General features: G+C 52.6%; 1 protein-coding gene across 1 annotated transcript in view; it reads left to right on the top strand.

Moving 5' to 3' along the window:
* STEAP3 (STEAP3 metalloreductase) overlaps window positions 1–25,903 on the top strand; it is a 39,183-nt gene extending 13,280 nt beyond the window's left edge. The window contains exons 2-5 of the mRNA XM_008143450.3: window positions 10,023–10,522; window positions 12,224–12,751; window positions 18,840–19,004; window positions 24,097–25,903. Of these exons, the coding sequence (XP_008141672.2) occupies window positions 10,031–10,522; window positions 12,224–12,751; window positions 18,840–19,004; window positions 24,097–24,378 (1,467 nt within the window). The 5' untranslated portion in view covers window positions 10,023–10,030 and the 3' untranslated portion in view covers window positions 24,379–25,903. The remainder of the gene's footprint in view (window positions 1–10,022; window positions 10,523–12,223; window positions 12,752–18,839; window positions 19,005–24,096) is intronic.
* Window positions 25,904–26,515: the final 612 nt, after the last annotated feature.

Raw genomic sequence — 26,515 nt, 5'->3', positions numbered from 1 at the left:
GACAGCTGTGATCACTGTCCTGGCATCCTCTCTTGTTGAGAGCAGGTTCTATAAAACAGAAGAGAAGACCCACGAGCATCTCTTGCAGCTTGGGTGATCCCTGCCTTTCGGGTGAGGATCTGACTGCCTTCTCTTGAAATACACACTGCATTTTGAAAGGATTTCTGTCCCCCAAGGATAGAGTGAGTTTTGAAGCTGTAAGTTCCAGAGATGTGTGCCTTCATGGAACTCCTATCATGTGCCAGGATGGTGCTGGGTGCCAGGGGGACAGCATGGAGCACACACAGCAACCTCTGCCCTCCCCAAGGTGACAGGAGGGCAGGGAGGCAGACAAGCATGTGAGCCAGCAGACAAGGACTTCAGAGAAGTTTCCGGCCACAGAGCAACGCCCCGGTGTGACAGCCCTCGCTGTGCCCACTGAGGGCAGCTGGGCAGCTGTAGGCATTCCTTTTGTACAGATGAGGAAACTGAGGCTAGAGAGAGGAGGACTTGTGGTGTCTCCAAGTGAGGAAATCATCGGATAGGACCAGAGTTTCAGCCTCTCAGATTACTCCTTCCAACTCTGCACTTTTTCGGCTTAAACAAAGGTCTGTGCAAGAATTTGTGTTTTCACTTGTGGCTTTTGCTGAGGCCCTGGTGCTGGCGTGGGCACACACCAGTTTGCCCCAGGGAGCCGAGCCCTGGTGGGTCCCTGCGCTCTGCCCTTTCCAGCCACCGGCCCTCTTCCAGGAGTGCTTTTCCCGGTTCCTCCTCACATCCCTCAGGCTCGGCTCAGGCCCGCCCGCCCAGTTCCCCCTTTTGAAGCCAGTGCCCTCTTCTCAGGAGACCTGGTTCAACTTCCTCCTGTGCCTGGCACTCGCCCTGGGCACAGGTCTGCGGAACGGGTGCGAACTCCCCAGGGACGAAGGAAATTTAGAGCTTCCATGTGTATTTAAATTCCAGCGTATCCCTTTACATTTCTATTTGTTTCTATCTGATTTATTCTGTATATCACGTTATACTGCACAAATTATACATTTTAAATATATTTAACTTATACGCAAATGTAGCAATAACAGGAATGTATCCCCCAAATTTAATTTTACTATCAGATAACATTTAAAAATAAAGCTTGAAGGTAACTGTGGGCCGCATGAGGACATGAACTGTGCCCTGTCCTCTCTCCGTCCCATGGCCAGCCTGGGCCAGAAATATTAGCTCCATTGGCCTCTGCTTGGGAGGGGGAGGAGGCACCCCACTTGGCCCGAAGGCCATCTCTCCATCTAGCTGCAGGGCACCACAGCCAGCTACCCTCAGCCCCACCCACGGTGACCCCTTTGTGGCTGCTGCCCGCCCAGCCACTTCAGCCTGAGGGTTGTCTGCTGCCCCTGCAGAATTGTGGGGACTGCCCACCATTAGTGGCCTGCCTGGGAGCTGGCAGGAGCTGGCAGGCAGGCCCATGGGCCAGGCGTGGCTCCCAGCCACAAACAGCCCTGCCATGCCTCTGCCAGGAAGTGGGAGGGAATGGGTGAGCCTGGCAGAGACCCAGAGGGGCTAGGACCTGTGGTTGGAGCTCCTGCAGGCCTGAGTGTCTGGTTTTTTGCTGGAAGCTTGGGGGGGGGGGGGGGGGAGGGGCGGGGGCAGGTCTGTGGGTAGGCTGGGTCTCAGCCCACCCAGAAGCAATTTGATCCCCTCCCACTCCCCTCCCCCAGATCTGTAAATAGAACAACCTGGGAGCCAGGGCAAAGCCAGGATTAGTCTCCACCAGCAGCAGGCCTTGGTCTGGGCACTGGGAGGGCAAAAGAATTTTGAAACGTGCCCGCTGCCCATGAAGCACCCCAGAGAACAGCCCGGGCACACACCGGCACATGCGCCAATCAGAAGAGAGGGCTCTGAGCTTGTGCACGAATTTCCTCCTTTCAGCTCACAGCACCCCGTGTGGAAAGGTGCAATTGGAGTCCCCATTTAAAGGCCCTGGGGCTAAGGCTGAAAGGCACCAGCTCATGAGTGTGGCTGTGGGTGTGGCTGTGGGTGACCTCAGGCCTGGCCCCGGGGCCGCCTGTCAGCGCTGCCCAGGAGCAGCCCTGGGCGGAGGCTTCACCGGGAGGCCTTAGCACCTGGCCGCTTCCTGTCCTAAGGACCGAATCCTGATGGCAAGAAGCACAGTAGAGATGCTTTATGTTTCCTTTCCATCCTGGGCAGGGCCCCTGAGGTCCATAAGTCAGGACATCTCTTAGCTCCCCAGCCTGCCGGGGGAGAGGGGGGCAGGGGGGTAAGGGAGGAGCTCTGAGAGGCTCTGATGTTCCAGAACCCACCCCGAGAGGCTTGGCAACTTTCCCATGTCTCAGGGCCAGTTTGGGGCAAAGCTGGGACCAGCCCCAGGTCCCCCCAGCCCCTGCCCTCTGTGCGGCCTCTGTCTCAGCTCCCCCAAAGGAAGCAAGTACCCAGTCGGGTGCTGAGCACTGAGCCCCAAGAGCCAGCTCCAAATAGCTCCTCCCGCTCGCGCTGGAGGTTGGGGTCAACGTGGACAGCGCGCCGAGTCCGGGCCTCACTGTCTCTCTTTCTTCCGGTGGGTGGGTTTTGCTTTGAGTCTGTAAACCACTGGGGTTCTTCAGGGACCAGCAGGTGCCACGTGTGCCATGAAGCCTGACGCTCCGGCTCCCGTGCTGCCCTGTGTTCCGCCCTGCACGGGCGCGCCTTATCTCACCACTCGCACACACACCGCTGGAAACCAGACAGTACACCGCCTGAGTGGGACCTCGTCTTCCCCACTTTATCCTCCGAGGGTTCCCATAGCAGTTACTCAGGAGACGGAGGGGGAAGGAGAATGTGCTCCTGCAAGGTGCTGGCAGATGTGGAGAAGATGGTCTGGAGGCGGTGTGGTTACTTTCCTTCCCCTTGAGGGCAAAGCTCGCCCAGGGCTGGTGTGTCCAGGGCCGAGGCAGCCACTCGGAAAGGTGCCCGCAGACCTTCTCCAGCCTCAGGCCGCTGCGGGAACGCTGGAGTCCGGGCAGTCAGCGCTCGCATTCACCTTGGCCCCATCCCCTAAGCTGCCCTGGGAGCCCGAGGCACCGCACAGCCCCGGCCATGCAGCGCCCTCTGCCCCACGCTGAGGAGGTCCCCGGTCTCCTGCGTCCTTCCTGCGCCTGGCCCTGCTGCTGGTTCCTGCCGGCAGCCAGTATTTATGTCGTAACTACTGCCCCGCATCTCTGCGTGCTGTTGTGTGCTGAGCGAGCACTGTCCTAAGCGCTTCCCAAATACTGAGTTATTTATTCCTGTGATCTCCCCATAGGAAGGTCTGATTGCCTCCTTTGCATAGCTGGGGAAACTGAGGCACTGAGAAGCCCAAGGTCATATAGCCAGCAGGTGGCAGTCAGAATTAGAACCCAGGCAGTCTGGCCCCAGAACCGCCACCCCCTGCCCCCGCCCCCGCCCCCGCCCCAGCAGCCATGGGCTCAGCTTCCAGCCTGTGCACAGAGGAGTCAGGGGCCTCCCTGCCCCCACAAGGGCTGCTCCACTCGAAAACCTCCCCCAGAACCAGGCAGAAAACACCAGGGAGGGGCCGTTCCCTTCCTTGTCCACAGTCGAGTCCGAATGAGCAGGGTGGGGTCCCGACTGGTATTGCATGTCTGTGTGAGCGTGGCCCCTCCATCTGTGGGTCCCCACAAAAATAACCCCGAAGAGGCTTAGCTCAGCTGGCCCCTGATGTGCTGTGAGGACAGGGAGATGCTTTGAAACCACATTAAAGTGGGAGAGGCCGAGGGCCTAAGTTCCTCAGCCTCTCTGAGCCCCGGGTCCCTCCTCTTTAAGTTGGGGGTAACAACGGTACCTGTTTCGGGGAGTTCTTGTGAGGACCGGGCGGCATCGCTCCCAGAAAGGCAGTGTCTGGCACGTAGTGGGCATCTCCTAAGTCCATGCCACAGTTCTCAAACCTTTTAGGTTTGCTTGTCTGTTATCTCTGATGGAGACTGTGGTTTCCATTCACAAAGGTGGGATGCCCAGAGAGGCACAGGGGCTGGTCCAAGGACACACAGCTGGTCCATGGCAGAGCCTGCCACGGGCTCCTGGCCCCCTGCTGCCCCTTGCATTAGACCCTGTAACCCCCAACCCACCCACCCACTTCACCTGGTGCTGAGCCACCTGGGAGACTGCTGTGGAGCGTGGGAAGAGGCAGGCACTGCAGGTGTTAAAGCCGGTTCCAGGCAGTGGTTTTTAACCCTTCGATGCCAGGAACCCCTGGGGACCCACAGCTGGTGAAGCCCCTGGACCTCCGTGCAGAACAGTGCAGGAAATAAAATAACAGGGTCGAAAAGAAAACCAGCTATTGAAACATAGCTTCTAGATTTTTTAAAAAAGGATGTGCTGTAGTAATATGCGTGCTTCTTTATTAAATAACACAATCTAGTGACTGGTCTAATATCTACTACGATTTTGTTTATTTTTCATCCCCCCACACCTTTAAGGAGGTATGCTTGACAAATCAACATGGTTTATATGTAAGGTATGCAGTGTGATGTTTTGATATAGATATGCATTGTGAAATAATTACCACAGTCAAGCTAATAACATGTTCATTGCCTCACATAATTACAACTTTTGTGTGTTGGGAACTCTGGAGATCTACTCAGCAAATTCCACGTGCACAGTACCGTGCTATTCCCCGTAGACACCGCGCTGGACGTCTCATCTCCAGAACCTGCTCTCTTATAAGTGAAAGTTTGTGCCCCTTGACCAGCATCTCCTCGTTTTCCCCACCCCTCAGGCTGGTGACCATTCCACTCTCTGCTTCTGTGAGTTTGACTTTTTTAGATTCCACATGTGAGATCATGTAATATGTCTCCCTGTGTTTGGCCCATTTCACATGGCATAATGCCCAGAGGACTTCCTTCTCTTTTAAGGTTGAATAATATTCCACTGTGTACACGTACCACATCTTCTTCATCTGTTCACCCATCAACAGACACTCAAGTTGTTCCCGTATCTTGGCTATGTGAATACTGCTGCAACGAACATGGGGGCAGAATTCTCTTCAAAATAGAGATTCTAGCCTGGCTGGCGTGGCTCAGTGGTTGAGCATCAACCTATTAATCAGAAAGTCACGGTTCGATTCCAGGTCAGGGCACATGCCCAGGTTTCAGGCTCAATCCCCAGTGTGGGGCATGCAGGAGACAGCCAATCAATTATTCTCTCTCATCATTGATGTTTCTATCTCTCTCTCCCTCTCCCTTCCTCACTGAAATAAATAAAAATATTAAAAATATATATAGTGATTCTATTTCTTTTGAATAAATACCCAGAAGAGGGATTACTGGCTCACATGATGGCTCTATTTTTAATTTTTTGAGGAGCCTCCATACTGTTTTCTGTATTGTCTGTACTAATTTACATTCCTGTGAACAGCATACAAGGGTTCCCCCTTTTTCCCTCACCTTTGCCTACATTTATTATCTTTTGACTTTTCGATGATAATCCTAAGAGTTTTGTTTTACATTTCCCTAATGATTAGTGCTGCTGGTCATCTTTTCATGTACCTATTGGCCATTTGTATTTCTTCTTTGGAAAAATGTATATTCGGGTCCTTTGCCCATTTATTTGTCTCTTTTTTTAACTGTTGAGTTGTATACAAGTAAGTTTCTTGGATATTATCAGATACATATAGCTGGATGTATAAGATATAAGCTTATCAGGTAACTTATTTACAAGTATTTTCTCCCATTCCACAGGTTGTCTTTTCATGTTGATTGTTTGCTATGCAAAGACTTTCTAGTTCGATGTAGTCCCACTTGTTTGGTTTTACTTTTGCTTGCCTGAGCTTTTGGTGTCAAATCCAAAAAATTCACGATCGAGGCCAATGCCAAGGATCTTTTCCCTATGTTTTCTTCTAGGAGTTATACAGTTTCAGGTCTTATATTTAAGTCTTTAATCCATTTGGAGTTGAATTTCATGTATGGTGTGAAATAAAGGTTCTATTTCATTCTTTTGCGTGAGGATATGCAATTTTCCCAACACCATTTATTAGGAGACTGTCATCTCCCTATTGTGTATTCTTGGCACCTTTGTCAAAGATTAGTTGACCTTATCTGTGTGTTTATTTCTGGGCTCTCTCTTCTATTTCGTTAGTCTATGTGTCTATTTTTATTCCAGTATTTTGATTATCATAGCTTTGTAATATAGTTTGAAATCAGCCTCCAGCTTTGTTCTTGCTCAAGATTGCTTTAGCTATTTGCAGTCTTATATAATCTTAGATTTATTTTCTCTATATTTGTGAAAAATGTCATTGAAATTTTAATAGTGTTTTGAACTCGTAGATCACTTTGGGTATTATGGACATTTTAACAATATTCTTCTGATCCATGAACACGGATATCTTTTCATTTATTAATGTGTTTATTTTTTCAGTTTCCCTCATCAATGTTTCATGGTTTTCAGTGTACAGGTCTTTCACCTGCTTGGTTAAATTTATTCCTAAGTATTTTTTTTATTTTATTTTTGATGGTATTGTGAATGAGATTTCTTAAAATTTCTTTTTCAGATAGTTCATTATTAGTGTCTAGAACTACAACTGTTTTTTTTTTTTTACATTGAGTTTTGTATCCTGCAACTTAACTGAATTAGTTTTTTAGCTTTAACAAATTTTTGGTAGAGTCCTTAGGGTTTTCTATATATAAGATCATGTCATCTGCAACTAGTGACAATTTTCCTTCTTTTTCAATTTGAATGCCTTTTATTTTTTTTTCTTGTTTGATTTTTCTGGCTAGAACTTCTGGTACTGTGTTGAATAGAAGTGGCAAGAGTAGGCATCCTTGTCTTATTCCTGATCTTAAAGTAAAAGCTTTTTATCATAGTACTAGTAGCCCTGCACACGAATCCGTGCACCAGTAACTCGCCCGGTAGCTCTCTGCCACCCTGCTGTAGCTCTCCCTCCCCACTCCCCCCTGCCCCGCCCCCATAGCTTGCTCCCTGTCCCCTCCTGTAGCTCTCAACCACCTGCTTGTAGCTCGCTGCCCTGCCCTCCTGCTGATCCGTGATCCGGTCGTTACATGGTCGGTCTTTATGCTTCATGGCATAATGACCATTTGCATATTACATCTTTATTATATAGGATGGTGTGAGGTGTGGACTTGTCATATATGGCTTCTATTATGTTGAGATACATACCTTTTTTACCTATTTTCTTGAGGGTTTTTATCATGAAAGGATAAATGCTCTTTTTTGCATCTATTGAGGTGATCATATGATTTTTATCCCTAATTCTGTTAATGGAGTGTATCGCATTTATTGGTTTGCAGATGTTGAAACATCCTTGCATGCCAGGGATAAAATCCCACTTGATCATGGTACAGGATTTTTTAATATGCTGTTGGTTTTTTTGCTAGGAAATTTGTTGAGAATTTTTTTTTCCATTAGAGATATTGTCCTGTAATTTTCTTTTCTTACAGTGTCCTTATTTTTTGTAAGCGTTGGAGAAGGACTAGCATTAATTATTTTTTGTGTGTTTTTATTGTTGTTGTTGTTGTTAATCCTCACTCAAGGATATTTTTCCATTTCAGAAAGAGTAGAAGGGAGGGGGAGAGACAGAGAGAGAGAAACATTGATGTGAGAGAGACACATTGATTGGTTGCCTCCCACACATGCCCCTACCAGGGCTGGGGAACCTGCAACTGAGGTACATGCCCTTGTCCTGTAATCAAACCCACAACCCAACAGTCCAAGGGCCAGTGCTCTAACCACTGAACAAAACAGGCCATGGCTGGCATTAATTCTTATTTAAATATTTTGTAGAATTCACCAGTGAAGACATCAGTCCTGGGCCCTTTCTTTGTTGGGAGATTTTAAATTACTGATTCAATATCATCACTCATTATTGGCCTGTCAGATTTTCTCTTTCTTCATGATCAGTGTTGGTAGATTGTATATTTTTTTAAGGAATTTATCCATTTCTTCTGGGTTACCCAATTATTGGCATATAATTGTTCATATAATCTCTTATGATTCTTTATATTTCTATAGTATCAGTTGTAATTTCTCCATTTATTTGTTTTGTTTGTTTTGTTTTTTTTTATTTTGTTTTGTTAATCCTCACCGAAGGATATTTTTCCCATTGATTCTTAGAGAGTATGGAAGGGAGAAGGGCAGAGACCCAGAGAGAGAAACATTGATGTGAGACACATTGATTGGTTTCCTCCTGCACAAGCCCTGACTGGGCCAGGGATCAAGCTGCAACCGATGTACATGCCCTTGACTGGACTTGAACCTGCAACCCGTCAGTCTGCAGGCCAACACTCTAACCACTGAGCTAAACTGACTAGGGTTCTCCTCTTTTATTTTTTACTTTATTTATTTTTTTATCTCTCTTTTTTTAGTCTCACTAAAGATTTTTCAATTAAAAACAAACATATCTCACTCTGCTTATGCAGCCTGTAATGTTTACACTGTCATAGACTAAGGGAAAACCAGCTCCCTTAGAGATTTAAAAAAACAGGTCTCAGTTTTGTTGATTTTTTTCTACTGTTTTTCTCTCCTGTATTTCATTTATTTTCACCCTGATTTTTTATTTATTCTGCTAACTTTGGACTTAGTTTGTGTTCCTTTTCTAATTCCTTGAGGTGTAAAGTTAAATTGTTTGAGTGTGTTTGTTTTTCTTAGTCACTAAAATATTAATAACCTCTTAGAACTGCTTTTGCTGCATTATATAAGTTTTTGGTTTTCATTTTCATTTGTTTCAAAATACTTTTTTCTCTCTTTGTATTCTTCTTTGACTCATTGGTTGTTCAGGGTGTGCTGTGTAATTTCCACGTACTTGTGAAGTTTCCAGTTTTCTTCCTGTTATTGATTTCTAGTTTCATACTGTTGTGGTCAGAAAAGAATCTTGATATGATTTCAATCTTTTTAAATTTTTTAAGATTTATTTTGTGACCTAACAAATGATCTGTCCTGAGGAATGTTCCATGTACACATGAGGAGGCTACAGGGCTGTCCAATGTGTCCATGCTGATTTTCTGTCTGGATGATCTATCTATTGTCGAAAGTGGGAACTGTATTGCTGTCTATTTCTCCCTTCAGATCTGCTAATATTTGCTCTATATATTTAGGTGCTCTTCTTTACAATGATTTTTAAATTAGTGACGAATTTAAGCAGTATTTGGAAAACTTTCACAATTAAATTTGTGCTGTCACATTGGTCAGTATGGGTGACAAGCTCACTATGAATACTGTTGTGGTTTGTTGCTTACTTTCATGCATAAGGAAATAGCAAATTTCAGTTAGAATTTGGTAACAATTAAAATGTAATTTTTCCTAATAAGTTTACTATAAACTCCTGGTAACTCCTGGTTCAAGTCCAGGGTTTCATCCTTGTCCACTCATCCCTCAGGCTCAGTGAGGGAGATCCCATTCAAAGTCATGAGCCAGCCTCCCTTACCCTTAGAGTAAGTATCACTGCAGTATTTAGTCATTTATTCGACTAATATTGAGCACCGGCCCTGTGACAAGTGGTGAGATCCAAAGTCACATAAGATGAGGTCCTTGCCTTCAAGCTGTTCACATCTACTTAAGGAGAGCATCAAAGGTTCTATTCCAAATGCAAAATGTAGCCGAGCAGAGGAACACGCCTACCCTTCCTGGTAATCTAAGATAACACCCAGCGATGGTGAGGCTGGGCTCAACAGTCACTATGGATAGTCACACTGTCCACCACATATTCCTTTGAAAATGAGCATGGCATTGCCTAGCACGGTATTGGAAATTCCATACCCTCCTTACTCAGCACTCTCACTCTTGCGCATTTGTCCCAAAGAAATAATTCAGTAGGAAGGACAAAGGTTGGAGGGCAGAGGTCCTTCCCCCTCCTCTCCCTGCACATGTGCCCTCCTCAGGGAAGGGCTGGGTCTCACTCAGCTTGTCGCTCCATGCTGGCACCGCTTAGCACTCATGAAGGCCTGTTGGGTGAATGTTTGACCACCATGCAGTGAACAAGAGACAGAGCTGACAGGAAGGGCATTCCAGGAGCCCTCCATTGACCAGGTCCCTGTTTTCTCTTCTAGCCACCAATATGCCAGGAGAGATGGACAAGCCGCTGATCAGCCGTCGCCTGGTGGACAGTGATGGCAGCCTTGCCGAGGCTGCCAGTGGGGCCCCCAAAGTGGGCATCCTGGGCACTGGGGACTTTGCCCGGTCCCTGGCCACACGCCTGGTGCGCTCTGGTTTCAGCGTGGTGGTGGGAAGCCGCAACCCCAAACGCACGGTTGGGCTGTTCCCCTCGGCAGCACAAGTGGTGTTCCAGGCGGAGGCGGTAGACTCCTCTGAGGTCATCTTTGTGGCCGTGTTCCGGGAACACTACTCCTCGCTGTGTGGGCTCAGCAGCCAGCTAGCCGGCAAGATCTTGGTGGACGTAAGCAACCCCGCAGAGCAGGAGCACCTTCAGCACCGTGAGTCCAATGCCGAGTACCTGGCCGCCCTCTTCCCCACCTGCACAGTGGTCAAGGCCTTCAATGTCATCTCCGCCTGGACCCTGCAGGCTGGCCCAAGGGATGGGAACAGGCAGGTAGGTGCGGGGGGCGGGGAGGGGGGGTAACAATCATCATGACAGTAAATATAATGGCTAGCTTTCCTTGAGGGCCCTCAGCACACAAGGCTCTCTGTGCTCATTGTCTCAGCTCGTCTCACATCCCTGGGAAGTTCCATTTCACAGACAGGAAACTGAGGCTCAGAGATATTGATGAATTTACGCCAGGTCCCACAGTTGGTGATTTTTTCTATTCTTTCTTCTATGGTACCATGTTACCATTCTTTTTTCTATGGTAACTTGCTTACCTAGGGAGCACGTAGGAAACGGTTGATGGCTTGTCTATTTTTTTTATTTTTAAATAATTTTTTATTATTGAAAGTATTACATATGCCCTCCTTCCCCACCCCTCATTAACCCCCTCCAGCCAATGGCTTTCTTTTTATGTTTAGAGTCAAGAAGGGAAGAAACTTTGCTTTTAGAATTGGACTCAGAAGAAGGAAAGGCACCCACGTATGTGCCAAGCCCTGAGGAAGTGTGTATGTCCCAAAGTTTCATCCATTTATTCAGAGGGCTTCCCAGCACTGAGTGCGTTTCTCAAAACAGTCTCTAGCAGGTTTTTCTGACGGTGGAAATGGCTCCGGAGAACGGCCGAGCTGTTCCCAGTTCTTGGCAGGAGGAGCTCTTACCAAGACAAGGTAGTTTTTAATACCAAGAGGCCAAGCATTTTCCTGGAGGAAGGGGCCAGGACCCACATATGTGTGAGAACTCCCACCGCTGAGGTCAGGCCAGACGCTGCTGCAGAGCTGCCTGCCAGGCGGGGGGAGAGCCCACAGGGGCCGGGCCACCCCTGTCTGCAGCGCCCTCTGTGCAGCTTGCATCCTAGGGCTCCCATGTGTGGACAGGCCAGGCACCGTGGGTGAGTGTGGGGTGGCAGGGATTGGAGGAAAGAGAGCTAGCGGCTGGCTGAGGAAGACTTTGAGGTCGACCTTGGCCTTGGCCTTGCCCACATCATGTTGTTATGCATAGTGAGCAACAGGGCATTTCGGGCTGAGGAGGCAACCTGCGAAGTCATAGACCTCAGTCTCCTCACCTGAAAAAATGGGGACAATGGTACCGGGCAGGGGTAAAGCCCGGAACACAGTATATGCCGAGTCGGTGTTGGTAGAACATGCTGACATAGCAGGGTCACCAGGCCCATGGAGGGTTTAGGGACAAAACCAGGGTGCGTGCATGTGAGCTCACGGTGGGGAGCCGTGAACTGAGGCTGGGGCTGGCTGTGTGTTGGCTGAGGGTCATAGGGCTGAGGAACATGATCCAAAGGGACACTCTGGACTGAGGGGTAGAGCTGCACTCCCAGCTACATGTACAGCCCAATTGCCAAGTGCACAGCCCTCGATGCAGCTATCCCCAGGCCCCGCAGGGGCCGCCGAGGCGAGCACTGTGCTGGGGAGGCGGATGGTAACGACCTGGGCGACACGTTCGCTGCTGGGTGGGCCCGGTGCTCTCCTCGAGTGGTGGGCATTGCTGGGCCAGAGTCTGGGAGGCCACAAAGGGGCGAGGGAAGACCCCGGGCCTGGGTGTCAGAGCCACCTCTGTGCCCAGCTACACTGTTAACTGGCACTGCTGGGCCTCGGGTTTTCAGCTGCTCAGCGGGGAGTTTGGCCCTGATGCTCTGAGGCGCTGCCCACCCCAGTGACCTGTGACCCGGTCTGACTCCCCTTCGCCTCCCTCCCGCAGGTGCCCATCTGCAGTGACCAGCCAGAAGCCAAGCGCGTCGTCTCAGAGCTGGCGCACGCCATGGGCTTCATGCCCGTGGACGTGGGGTCCCTGGCCGCGGCCCGGGAGGTGGAGGCCAGGCCTCTGCACCTCTTCCCAAGCTGGAAGGTGCCTGTCATCCTGGCCCTGGGGCTCTTCACCTTCTTCTACGCCTACAACTTCGTCCGGGATGTGCTGCAGCCCTACGTGCAGGAGGGCAAGAGCAAGTTCTACAAGCTCCCCCTGTCCGTGGTCAACACGTCGCTGCCGTGCGTGGCCTACGTGCTGCTGTCGCTGGTCTACCTGCCCGGCGTCCTGGCGGCCGCGCTGCAGCTGTGGCGCGGCACCAAGTACCGCCGCTTCCCCGACTGGCTGGACCACTGGCTGCGGCACCGCAAGCAGATCGGCCTCCTCAGCTTCTTCTGCGCCGCCCTGCACGCCCTCTACAGCGTCTGTCTGCCGGTGCGCGTCTCCTACCGCTACGACCTCGTCAACCTCGCCGTCAAGCAGGTACAGTCCACGGCACCAAGGCCGGCCGTGCCCGGGGGTGTGACCCGCCAGTCACGGTGAGCCGCAGGGCATTCCGGGCTGAGGAGACAACCTGCAAAGGCTCAGGCTTCAGTCTCCTCACCTGACAAGTGGGGACCATGGCACCCAGCTATAGGCCTGTGGCAGGGCTGAGGGGTCGCGGGGGGAAAGCCCGGGACACAGTACGTGCCGAGTCGGTGTGCCTCTCGATTCTGCCCTGACCCGGCAGAACCCACATCCTGCTGTCCAAGATTTTGAGTGTCCGTGAACGAACTATGAAAATCCCTGTGCTCATGGGCAGCCAGGCAGGGGGACTTGGCCACATACAGCAGTAAGTTACAGAGTGCTTTTAGAAGGTCTGGGAGCTAAGGGGGAAAATCAAGCAGGGGACAGCGGTGGGGTACAGTTGTAATGGGTGGTCAGGAGGCCTTGCTGAGGGGTGGGGGGAGGAGAAGTAGGGAGCAGCCAGAGCACAGGCCCTGGGCAGGGGGAGGGGGGAGAGAGAAGCTGCCTGGCACATGTGAGGAGCAGCCAGGGGCCCCTTGTGGCTGGACCCGAGGGAGGGGGTGGCGGGTGAGGCCTGATGGGTTGGAGCCAGACCAGGGAAGCCTGGGAGGCTGAGGGCGGGCTCCGGCCTTAGACTCACTGAACTAGGGAGCCAGCGACGGCCTTGAGTAGAGGAGTGAGGATCCAGCTGATGTTTCCACTGGCTCACTCTGGCTGCTGGTGCAGAATAGACAACAGGGGTTGGAGGCAGATGCTGAGAGAGCAGGTAGGCTGTGCGGGAGCCCAGCTGAGAGGCAGGGAAGGTTTAGAGGGGCGGGCAGTGGAGGGGCAGGACGGCACTGAGGCAGGTACACAGACTTGTGTTGGACACGGGGCGGTCAAGGGGACTCCGAGCTTTGGCCTGAGCACCTGGAGGAATGGTGTTGCCATCAGCTGAGGAGAGGAAGGCCGCAGGAGCAGGTATTTTTTTCACAGGGGGAGTATTCATTCACTAAAGAAACCACACGCTGCATTCTTGCCAGCAGGATTCCTGTGAAATGGGGGCCTTCATGCCGAGGCAGGGAGCAGCACAGACAGCATCAGCGGGACCTGGACCCACAGAAACAGGCCCCCTGATGCTGTCTCCTGGCTGACAAGCTCATGGGGCGCAAGATCAGGTCTTCAAGTGACACAGTCTTTCTGTCGGTTCCCCCACCTCCCTAATCCCACCTCCTGCCTCTGTACTGGTGTATGGTTCACAGGCAGTCACCCAGCAGACTTTGGCCCAGGTGCCAATGAGACACTGCTCGTCCGTCCCTCTTTCCAGCCCCGACGGTCCCTGCAGTGTCTGTTCCAGCCTAGGGGAGTGCAGGGATCGTGGTGGGGCCGCACCCTCCCCAGGTGCACCCCGCCGCAGCCATCCCCTCACTGGCTGGGCCACATCCCAGAGCAGGACCGGGAGGCCAGGCTGGGTCACGGCCTGTAAACCACAGACCTCGGCCCCTGCTCATTCTCAGCCTCCCTGCTGGCAGCTTCTCCAATGCCCTCGCCCTCCCACCCTCCGACTCCTGGCATCGCGCATGTGTGGGCGTGGCCTTTCGTAGGAGAAGGGACACCACACTTGAGGCAGAGAAGCAAGATGCCTGCTGGAAGTGAGAGGAAGGGGAAAACTGTAGTCACAAACCTTTCAAAAGAGCTTCTGTGTTCCAGGCGCTGTTCCCAAGGCTTCACACCCTCCGTGTGAATTCACTTAACCTTTCTCTCACCCCTGTAAGCCAGTGTGCTGTGCTACCTTTATTTTGCATATGAGCCACAGAGAGGTTAAGTAACTTGACCAAAGTCACACAGCCAGTAAGAGGCAGAACTGGGATTCAGATCCAGCCGTCCCCTGGTCCATGTGCATAACCAGACCGCTTTCTGCAGGGGAAACAAGTCCAGATGAAGAGCTGAGTAGATGAACTCGGGTCTTTATCTCATTCATTCCCCGAGCACCTTCACTCCGGGTCCTGGGGTCCCAGAAGGGAACAAGACGAGACAGCCTTGTCCCTGCGCTTGGCTGGGGCGGGGACCGGGAGGGTCTGAAGGCCAGAGCCCCTCTTTTGTCCTCGGGCCCTGATGTGGATGTAGACCAAGGTCTCCCCTAGTGCTAATGTGTTTGATTCTTTGATGACATTTTCTTCTAAAAAGGGCGGCTCTGTGCGGTTCCTCTGGGACTGGCACCGTGTTTGCTGCCCAGGAGGTGGCAGATCTGAGTGGCAGGCATTTCAGGCAGTGGGTGGGGAAGAAGGTAATGCTCCTCCCCCCAGAGCCCAAGGCAAACCCCTGCCCCACCCCCTACGCAGCCTCCGAAGGCCTTTCCCCAAGTTCTCCGCCCTGCCAAGGCTCCCCTTGACAGGATGTTCACCCAGTGCTGCCAAGATGCAAATAGTAGGGCACAGGGGGGCACATGCCACGCAGTTTCCCTGAGTTCCGAAGCCCGTAGGGCTGGAGGCCCTGGTGGAGGTTGCCAGGCAACCATCACTCCCAGAGGACTGGATCACTCTCCGAGTGGGAGTAGGAAGGCCTGTCACACAAAGGGGCCTAACCTTGGTCCGCAGAGTCTGGAGGGCAGAGCAGGGGTGATGTCGGGAGGGGGTAGAGGAAGGCGGGGTTAACAGAGTGAGTGGTGAGCCGCCTGACCTGGAGGTGCCCTAGCAGATGCTGAGTCTGCGGGTCAGCCTTGTTCTCAGGCGCCGAGACTGGACATCTAGGCTGTTCTGCAGTCAGCCGGTCACAGCAGGGTCTCCGGGTGCCTGGAGTGTGGCTTTCCCATCCTGCCCTTGGGCCTCCCCTCAGGGCCTCCAGGTGGGCGCACATTCACCCTCCCGCTGCCCTGCTGGGCCTTTGCGGGAGGGGATCGCATTAGCCAGGGCACTGGAGACGGTAAGGTTTCCGCCAAGCCCCTGAACCCACAGACTTGGAGGCAGCGCTGCATCCCGGCTGCAGGGAAAACCTCTGACCATGTTTATTGACTGTATTACTACGAACAGTAACTAATATTTGCACCGTGTTTTAAGGTGCTGTGTGGTTCCCCGAAAATGCATTTCAAGATTGAGATCAAAGAAAGTGTTTAACCAACACAGTTTTCTTCTCCCCGTCGCCCCGGATCTAATCTTGGCTGTCAGAGAGAACTGTCTAAAACTCACATTTGACCATGTCACTGCTGAAAAGCGCTCAGTGACGCCCCACCGCCCTGGGGTAGTGACAGACTGTTCAGCATGCAGCCTCCTCTCTCCCAGCCGCGTCTCCCCACTGTTCCCGTGACCCGTGACCCGTCCCACTAGGTCCCACACTGTCCTATGACTGGGCAGAGCTCATTCCTCTTGGCCTGGGCTCCCCACCTGGAGACAACTTGACAGCCTGACAAGCTCCTGTTCACCCTTCAAAACCCTCCTGCTGTTTCGCTCCCAGCCCATCTCCCCCATTCTCCATGCTCACCTCCATCACAGGCACGCTATGCACACTTCTATGATTTTTCTCATGCAACACTGTGCTCACTCACTTGCACATCTGTCTTCCTCCAGGACTGGGCCTTCACCACTGGAGGCCCATGTATGTGACACAGATTCCCACCATATGTTCACTGAGTGGCTGGTTGTTAACGTGGCCACACAAAGGCAACACCAGGTGTCTCTTAGTCCATGTGGGACTTGGAGCAAGAGCTAGCCCACCTGCCCGCTTCTCATTGGAACAACAGCACCAGCCGCTGACACCAATCACCTGCTGCGTGCCAGTCACCTGTGACCTGTGCCACGAACATCCTCCTCTTAGTCCTGGCGATAGCGCAGTGAGAAAGAGACACCGCTGCCATTAGCCAGGGCCCCGGGACTGCCCCAGGCAGAGTGGGCATGGAACCCAGGCCCTGGGACTGTGAGGCCGTTCCCCCCACCACCGCAGGCTGCCCCTTCCACATCCAGCCTCCCCCTCCTCCGGGCCGGCACCACTCTTGTCCCATCCGTCAGCCACCCTTAGGACACGGAGAGGGGCTGGTGCTGCAGCCCCGCTGGTCCTCCTGGCCCTGCAACCTACAGGGGAGGGAAATCCACGTGAATGCCGCCACCATTGTATCGTCTGCTGATGAACAACTCTCATCAGTCTCCAGGTGGCCGCCTTGATTAGCTCTAGAGGGAACTACTAGGGGGAGTGGAGAGCTGACAGCTGTGTTCCAGCGTGCGCGGCGCTGGTCACTGGGAGCCCCGATTCCAGCAGTGGGGTTCAGTAGGTTGGGCGAGACTCACAGGCTATGAAAGGGAGCTGGATCCAGATCCTCACGCAGGCTCCACACCACCCACTGCACCCTCGTGACCCCCCTTCGCCCTCCCCGCACCCCTGCGGAGTGGAAGTATTAGAGGAAACGCAAGACATTTTGCAAGCAACTGTGGGGTGTGTGTGATCATCCAAACTCCGACTGGAGACATGAGCTGCCTGATCTCACCGCCGTGCAAAGGCAGTGACTAAGGAAGCAGACTCAACGCACAACCTGCCACTAGACGACTTTGCGGTTGTTAGCGCACGAGGGTGTGGGTAAGACCTCTTTGCCGTCTGCCCTCGGTGGTAATGTCAGCCACCTTGCCTGCTAGTCCGCTAGCAGCAGTCCAGGGTTTTAGCCGTGACCTCACCAACACTCTCAGGTGGACGGATGAGGCCCAGACTCACACATGACTTGTCAGGATGAGAAGCCGGGTCCGCAGGCCCCTGGTTCTTTTGAGGCTTACAGACACCAACGTGGGCCAGCCTGCCCTTAAATGAGAACAGACGCCATCATTTTCTCAAATTGCAGGAGAAGTACCCAGTGGGTGGCATTTTCTCCATTTTTATGCTTTCTCTCATAAGCTACTCAAGCATTCTGCTCAGCCCACTAGATTACTTTTTAATGTTAGATCTGGTTGCTGGGCTTGGGTTGCTTTTCCTGCTGAAATACTTTCTCAGAAACCTGTGTGAGTCACTGTGTTGTGCGAAGCAGAGGCCTGGCTGCTGACGCATTGTCACCGTTCCCGATGGGAAGACTTCCTGGTGCTGCGGACACAGCACCAGCATGTCACGGTGTTTCTCAGAGAACACCGCGACTTCCAGGAACTCTGCCACCTGGTCGCGGTGGGAAATGGCACTTCTAATGGAATGACCTTGATAAAAGCTCCTCGTGTGTATGCTGTGTGCCTGAGTGTCAGCCGGGCTGGGAGGAGGCTCAGCTAACGACACTCTGGGTACGGAGGTGGGTAGACACCTCCAAGTCCACGTGGATCCCTGATTTGGAGCTCAGGGGGAAGGGCGGGGGGATCCAGAGCTCTGTGAGGACAGGTATCCTTGCTCTCTGCAGCCCAGGGCGTGATACACAGTAGGTGCTTTATAAGTGCTTGCTAGAGTGCTTGCTGAGTGTGTGTCAGTCCCTGTGGCCCGGCAGTGGTAAGCCAAAGCCACATGCCTCCAAAAGAAATGGGATCTGGGTGGGAAGGTGGGAGCTGGGGCGCTAGTGTCCATGTGTCTCTGTGTGCCCCTAGTGCGAGGCAGTGACAGGGCGGGTTAGGGGACCAGGAAGGCAGAGGGTCAGAGAGGTGGCAGAAACAGCGGTCCATCTGGCTGATGGGAGTCCGAGCTAGGAGAGCGTCTCCCTCCTTTGGGGGACTGGGTGATCCGGTCGTGTTCGCAGGGTCTGCTTGTCTGCTGACTTCTCTGACTCTCACCGACTCCTGTGACCGTCGGGCTGGCTGGCCCCGGCAGATCGGTGAGAGCCACAGGGAGGGAGCCCAGGTCTTCGGAGCCAGTCTGCCTGGGTCCCGGTCCCAGCTCGCCGTCTCCTAGCTGGTGTGACCCTGGGGAAGGAACTTCGTCTCTTTGCCTCGCTCCCCTGTTCTGTACAACGGGGAGAAGAGAGACCTCGGCCTCGGGGGTGGCTGTGAGACTTCGATGGTCTGATACCTGCAAGCGCTGAGAGCAGAGCCAGGCACGTGTTGCGTGTGGTTGGCCGTGACTCTGTGTCTGGCATCTGAAGGTACCGCTGGCCGCATCCCAGGGCCCGGTGTTCACGTTCTCCTTCCATCCCCATCAGGTCTTGACCAACAAGAGTCACCTCTGGGTTGAAGAGAATGTCTGGCGGATGGAGATCTACCTCTCCCTGGGAGTGCTGGCCCTCGGCACGCTGTCCCTGCTGGCCGTCACCTCCCTGCCGTCCATTGCAAACTCGCTCAACTGGAGGGAGTTCAGCTTTGTTCAGGTAAAGCAGGGCTGCCTGCGGCAGTGAGCCTCAGCCGGCCTCCCCTCGCCTCGCGTGTGCCAGCACCTCCCCCTTTGCCAACGGCCCCGGTTGTGATAATCTACACAGCAGGACCGCTCAGTCAGGTGCCAGGGCTTCTGGGCCCGTCCAAGTGCCTGATAAAGGGCTGCCTGGGACCAGCTCATTCTCCTGGCCTCTGGGGAAGCAGATATAAGTGTGTGAGAAGAGTAGACAACAGACCAGGGAGCCCTGGATTAAGCAGGATCCATTTTACAATTCTTGAGCTTCCCAAACAAAACCTCATGATGTACAGTCACTGGGCATCACTGGCGGGGAGTCACTGTGCCAGGGAGTGAGCCTCGCTGAGCACCTCCTCTCCACCTGTGGGTCCTGTAACCCCGGATCTGAGCAGGACAGAAGGGAGGTGAGCATTGGGATCGCCAGTTCATAGCGGATGAAACACAGCATCTCCCAAGGACCCATTCCTGTGAGAAACCCAGAGGAAAGGAGGTCGGTGGTCAAATGAATCTGAGAAAAGGTTTGCTGCCCTCCAAGAGAGAGACAGTGCACTTTGGCACACTGGAGATTCTAATGTCTACAACACAAACCTGGATAACCAGACTTTTTAAAAAAATATATATATATATTTTTTTATTGATTTCAGAGAGGAATGGAGAGGGAGAGAGAGATAGAAACATCAACGATGAGAGAGAATCATTGATCAGCTGCCTCCTGCACGTCCCCCACTGGGGATTGAGCCCATGACTCAGGCATGTGCCCTGACCAGGAATCGAACCCAGGATGCTTTCATCTGCAGGCCGACGCTCCGTCCACTGAGCCAAACCGGCCAGGGCAGTAACCAGACTTCTTTGAGCACTATCTACACTCCACAGAATACACTGCTTGTGACAAAAGGTTTTTATGCATTTATTCATTCAGTAACTGTTTATTGAGCATTTACTGCATGCCAGCCATCGGGCTAGGCCTGGGATGTGACAAGGAACAAGACAGGCCTAGCCAGTTTCCATGATAAGGACAACTGAGACGGACTGTTTTTACATGGCTGGCATCTGCCATTGTTCCCCACGCAGAAGGCGTGGCCAGCTCCCCGGTGTTGGTAGGTTGACTCTCCCCTCCCACGGAGGGAGCTGACTGGGACTGGATTCTGCCCCCCTGTCGTGGCAGGCAGAGGGCAGCTATCACATCCACCCCCACTGTCAACAAAAACCTGTTGCAATCTTCTCTGCAGTGAGGACACAGTACAGGATTCACAGAGTGTCGCCGATGGTGCAGGGCTCTCTGGAACCCATTAATTGCCCCTGACTGGGACCACTCACCCAGCTCAGAATCCACCAGAGCTGTGGCGGCTTCCTTTTTAAGTGTGTCAGTTTCTGAATCTCACTGGCTCTGCTCATCTCAGCAGGCCCCTGGAGGGATGCTCAGGGCTGACACATGCCGGCATTAGAGGGGAACAAGAATTTCATTTATTGGCCCCTAATCCTCATGTGTCGCACACCCAAAGCTGGGATCTTCCTGTTCCTGCCCGAGTACCCTGGGGTGCATGGTTTATCCACAGTTAAAACAGATGCAGTTGCTCCTCTCTCCAGAAAGTTGCTCCCTTAAGCAGCCGCAGATTACAAGCCGGCCGCCGACTGCCCAGGAAAGCCGGAGGATTAGGATTTGTTAGCCAAACGGACCGGGGCCTCAGCAGCCACGCTCTGCTTTACATGTTGAAGAGTCGAAAAGACAAATATGCAAGTCCCCCTGCCACTGCAGGAGCAGCGGATTGGCGGGCGGGAGGTGGGGAGAGAGGCAGGGCTTTACTTGAGGAGATCAATTGCCCGCATTCTGTCCAGAAAAGCAAACGCCCTGTCTCCCCGGGGGTGCTGACAAGAGGGGGAGCTGTGAGGGCCCTGGAGCCCGGCCCTGGCTGTCACCGGGGACAAGGCACATCCTCCCAAGCCTCTTGTAAAATGGAGCCAGTGCCCTACAAGGGTGCTCTGAGCCACCGTGAGGGGTTCTGTGTGAGAGAGGAAAAGCATTTTGCTATTATTCTTACAGCATGTGGCCGCATTTCCATTATCCCCGACTAAGCTACCCATCAGTAGGGGGCGGCGAGGGAGGTCAAGGAACTCCGACCCTGGGCAGGAGAAGGCCCAGGTCACTGTTTGCAAACGGTGATTGATACTTATTGGTGGCCATGAAATCAATTTAGTGGCTCACAGCCAGCTTTTTAAAAACATGAAATGAATAGAATGGGGAAGAAAGCATCAGAGTGCTTTGCATGTTGCATTTTTTAAGTTGCGTTGACTCAGTAGTTATAGATACACGTGTCATGCCTGGTTGTGTACTGGGCAGTGATGTGTGATTCTTACAGTGAGCCAACATCAAAAAAGTTTGAAGTCACAGAGCTCTCTTTGAGAAATACGCAGGCTCATCCCTGACCTATGAGCTCCGATGCCTGGGGGTGGCTTGGATGGCTCTGAAAGTTGGTTTTTGCTGGCTCCTGGGTGCCTTTTAGGTGTGCATGATGCAGTCCCTCTGAGGGAGCGGGGCACAGACCTGAGTTTTAGTCCTACAACCACCACTCTGTGGCCATTAGACAGTGTTTTAGCCTCTCAGAGCATCTGTGTCCTCACTTATGTCTGTGTCCGCGTCCTGTGGTCATTGGTAGTATTTGAGTTGAGGACAGGAGAGTGCATGAGTTGAAGACGTGTAAAAGTCACAGGCCCAGCAGTGGTTGCCTGACTGCTGAGGCAAGCTGCCGTCTTCCGTAAAGTTAGCACTGCCAGTGAGGAGCAAGCTGACCCCATCTCTTTCCCCTGCTACACACGAACCAGCAAGCCACCTGACTTCTCAACCGGCTATGGAGATGCCATGGCTCTCAGTGGGCCCAGCTGACCCCTGCCTGGGTCCTTACTGATTTATTTAGCTAAAAGCTTTCAAAACAGTGCATTGTTCCATAGAGGTGACTTGTGCTTACATTTATCCTTCTGTTCCCGAGGCCATTTTCAAAGTATTAAATTTGGATTTTTGTTTGTCTGGGTGGTGGTGGGGGTATTGTTTTAGTTTGGTTTGGGCTATGCTAACTGCTCCTAATTAAGCCAGTTAAACATCATTAGATTGCAGGAGAGGGCCCAGGATGGCAGAGTAGGTGGATGCTGCACTCACCTCCTCCCATGACCACATCAGAATTGCAACTAAATTACAGAGCAATCAACCTGGAGAACCATCTGAAGACTAGCTGAACAGAAGTCATATACCTAAGGATATAAAAAAGCCACGTCAAGGAGGGGCAGAGACACAAAACGGGCTGGCCCCATACCCATGTGTGGCAGCTGAGAATCCGAAGGGATGTCTCAGTGGCAGAGTCCCCCCTCCTCCCCGCCCCCCGAGGAGTGAGGGGTGTCAGCCTCATGCTGGGCCCTTGGACGAGGCCCCAGAACCAACACACCCCGTGGCTGGCTTCAGACCACAACAGAGCACCACTCAATTGGTCCACAGGTAGCACACCCAAAGGGAGGACTAAGCAGGTACCAAACCCTGCTGAGGCAAATTCCATGTCATGGGGTCAGCTCCACACAGTAGCTCATACACTATGGTGATGGCCTATCCTCACAGCCAGCCAGTCTGAGGGTCAACCACACGCATAGACATGCTAACAGCAATCAAGGCTTAACTACAACCAGAGGGCCCACATAACCCACACAAGGGACTCTCCTAGAGATCCCGGCTCAGAGGACCAGGAAACTGTGCCACTGGGCCCCACAGGACAACTACTACATACTGCCACCATGCCAATACTGAAGCAGATCTACCGAATACACAGAAAAGACACAGAGAGGCAGCCAAGATGAGGAGACAAAGAAACACGGCCCAAATGAGGCTGACCTAATCTGTCCTGAGCTGGGAGAGTTTTCCTCAAAGGATACAACTCCAGAAAAAAGAACTAAACGAAATGGAGGCAAGCAATCTACCAGATACAGAATTCAAAGCACAGGTTATAAGGATGCTGAAGGAACTTAGTGAGAACTTCAACAAAGAGATAGCAAGCATAAAAAGGACATAGATCCCATAACAAAGAATCTGTCATAAATGAAGAATATAATAACTGAAATGAATAATACACTAGAAGGAATTAACAGCAAATTAGATGAAGCAGAGGATAGAATCAGCAATTTGCAAGACAAGGTAGCAGAAAACACCCAATCAAAACAGCAAAAAGAAAAGGAATTTAAAAAATGAGGATACTTGAAGGGACTTCTGGGACAACATAAAGCCTAACAACAGCTGCATCATAGGGGTAGCAGAAGAGAAGAAAGAGGGTAAGGGATTGAGAACCTATTTGAAGAAATAATAAATGAATATTTCCCTAACCTGGTGAAAGAATTAGACACACAAGTCTAGGAAGCACAGAGAGTCCCAAATAAGATGAACCCAAAGAGGCCCACACTAAGACACATCATAATTAGAATGCTAAAGGTTAAAGACAAAGAGAGAATCTTAAAAGCAGCAAGATAGCCACACTAGCCGGGTGGTGAAGGGATTTAGAAGTACACATTAGTAGTTACAGAATGGTCACAGGGATGTAACGTATACCATAGGGAATGTAGTCAATAATATTCCAATGTATGTATGGTGTCAGATGGGTACTGGATTTATCTGGGTGATCACTTAGTGGGTTGTATGATGTCTAATCACTGGCTTGTACATCTGAAGCTAATGTATGGCAACTGTAATTGAAAAAATACAAAATTATTTAAAGTCAAAAAATAAATTAAAAAGTCCTCTGCTAGCCACCAAAGGTACGAATAACAGTTACTTTAGTGAATCCTTATGAATCAGTCAGTCCTTATATACCTTCAGGGTAGAGGTATTATTTCTGTTTTTCTGTTGGGGAAACTGAGGCTTAGAGAGTTTAGGTAGTGATAAGATCATGTAGCGAGCAAGTGATAAGGCTGGATTTGAACCCAGAGCCTTGACTGCTAAAGCCACACTCCTTCCTTCCCCTCTGCCGGGCAAGCAGTGGGCCATTGATGGACTCTGTTTCTGCCAGCCCCTGGCCCTCACTCCAGCCTTCTCTCTTCCGCAGTCCACTCTGGGTTTCGTGGCCTTGGTGCTGAGCACCCTGCACACGCTCACCTACGGCTGGAACCGCGCCTTCGAGGAAAGCCACTACAAGTTCTACCTGCCTCCCACCTTCACGCTCACCCTGCTGGTGCCCTGCGTCGTCATCCTGGCCAAAGCCCTGTTCCTCCTGCCCTGCTTAAGCCGCAGACTCTCCAAGATCCGGAGGGGCTGGGAGAAGGACAGCGCCGTCAAGTTCATGCTGCCCATGGACCATGCCCTGGGCCAGAAGACGAGCCACTTGTGAGGACTCGCAGCTGGCTCCGGAAACCAGCCGCGGCAGGACAGCTTTCCTGGTACGGTGTAACTGCACAAATCGATGGTTTGAGGCTCGGATTCCTGGGACGCAAATGTATTTAGTAATATTCAGAATGACACACGCGTGTGTGTGATATGTAGGTTCATATATATTTCATATGTATAACAGGGTTTGCAATTATACTTCCTAGCTAAAATATTCAGGCCCTGAGATGTCAACCTGCAGATCTAAAAGCGAGTGCCAGGTGTTAGGAGAACAGCGGCTCCACTGGCGTTTGCAGAGATGCACACACACTTTCAGCCCAGGAAAGGCCATGAGGGGCTTGTCCTTGGTGGAGGCGACCCATTTGTGCCTCGCACCCCTCTTTGCTGCTTTCCCAAGGCGTTTACAGAGCTGGGCTCTAAGGTGGCAGGGCAGACAGGGCTGGGGTGGGGGGATCCTGGTGTCTGTGCTTTGGGAACCAATTGAGGGCCTTCCTTTGCCAGGTGGGGAAGGGGAAGGAGGAAGGTTGGGCTGAACGGCTCCCCCTAATCTGCCCTGAGCTGGGAGATTTTCCCTCAAAGCCAGGCGTTGCCACTACACTGAGGATGGATCCTCCTGTGGGCGTGGGAAGGCACCGCCCTCCTGGCGGCACTAATCGGCCATGTCTTGGGAACAAGTGGAATGTCTTTCCTCCTTTAAGCTGGTGATGACCGGTCCTTGGACCACGGTGCCTTCTCCCTTTAGATCATCAGCTTGAGTGTCTGCAGGGAGCCTGGAGCAGGCCCCGCCACGTCCCTCCGTGCATGGGGAGGTGACCTAGGCTTGCTCAGCATGGCAGCCTCTCTCAGGAACCCCCACCCCACCCCCCGCAGGGCTGCAGGGCTGAACTGGCCCTGTGGGAAACACAGGGGTCTCTTCCAATGCCCTCTGCTGCCCCGGGGCACAGAGCCTGCCTCTGAGCACCCAGAAAGTTCCAAGTTCCTCTTAAAGGAGCGGTACATTTCAAAACAGCTGGGGCGTTTTTTCCACCAAAGCTACAAACTTGAAATTTGCTGCCACAAAGCATAAGAGGCTGGACCACAGCCAGGGCCACAGGACATGTGCCCTTGAGTCATATGCCATCCCTGCCTGATTCACCCTGAAACTGTGTTTACTTCCCCTGTGAACACACAGTTCTCCCTGAGCCCGAGCCCCCCTCCCCCCCACCCACCCCCACCCCCGCTCCTGGCAGAGCCAAGGTGTCTGTCATTTCCACACAAAGCCCCTGAGACACAGGGCGGGAGCTCCTGACGAGACCAGACCTCAGGGAGACGCACTGCGCTCCTCTCCGAGCAGGGAGTGGGGTCACACCTATGTTGCTTAGGTCTCCTGGGCCAGAGGGCATCTCAGGATGGAAGAGTCCAGGTACAAAGGCTGAGCAGGCAGCGCTGCCGGGAGAGGGCGCCCTGCCTCCCCGGGGAGGCTCCGTGACCTCATGTCTGGAGCTCATTGGGTCCTTAGTGAAAAGGGGGAAAAAGACAAGTGCAAGACATCTCATTAGGCCAGTGACGGGGGGGGGGGGGGGGGGGCGCGGAGCTAGCAAAGCTGCCGCTTCCTGCAGATGCTGCCACCTGCCACTCCTTGCCTCCTAACGGGCCCTGGTGGAGCGGCCTCAGTGGCCCGCAGAGGTCTCTGCGGGTAGGCGGGTGAAGCCGCAGTTTCAGCACTTGCTGGGCAACATGAGGGCCCATGCTTCCTGCTGACAGGTGGCAGGGAGAACATGGGCCGCTGCAACCCACCAGGCCGCCAACCCCAGTGGCTATTGGCTGCCTTGCTCTCCGCGCCTCCCTGGGCCTGGGGACGGGTCCTTGTACCAAAGATGCCGACACAGCCAAGCCCAGTGCGTGGCCTCCCTCCCGCCACTTCCCACTGCAGGCGCTCAGGAGGGAGAGGGCGCCCAGGCGGGCGGCGGGAGGAGCAGGCACAACAGAGGACCTCCCCACCCACCAACTGGACAAGCAGCTCATAAAAGGCAGGTGGGCTTGGGCTTGGTCTTGACCTTGTGTCTGCTGCTCTTCCCTACCTCACCAAGCAGCTGGCAACAGCATCCCCAAGAGAGCGAGCCACTCTCAGAGCCTGGGAAAGTCTGTATGCCTCTGGGTGC

Source organism: Eptesicus fuscus, chromosome 11 (assembly GCF_027574615.1).
Source record: "Eptesicus fuscus isolate TK198812 chromosome 11, DD_ASM_mEF_20220401, whole genome shotgun sequence".
NCBI lineage: Eukaryota > Metazoa > Chordata > Mammalia > Chiroptera > Vespertilionidae > Eptesicus > Eptesicus fuscus.
This window is presented reverse-complemented; position numbering and strand designations above follow the sequence as displayed.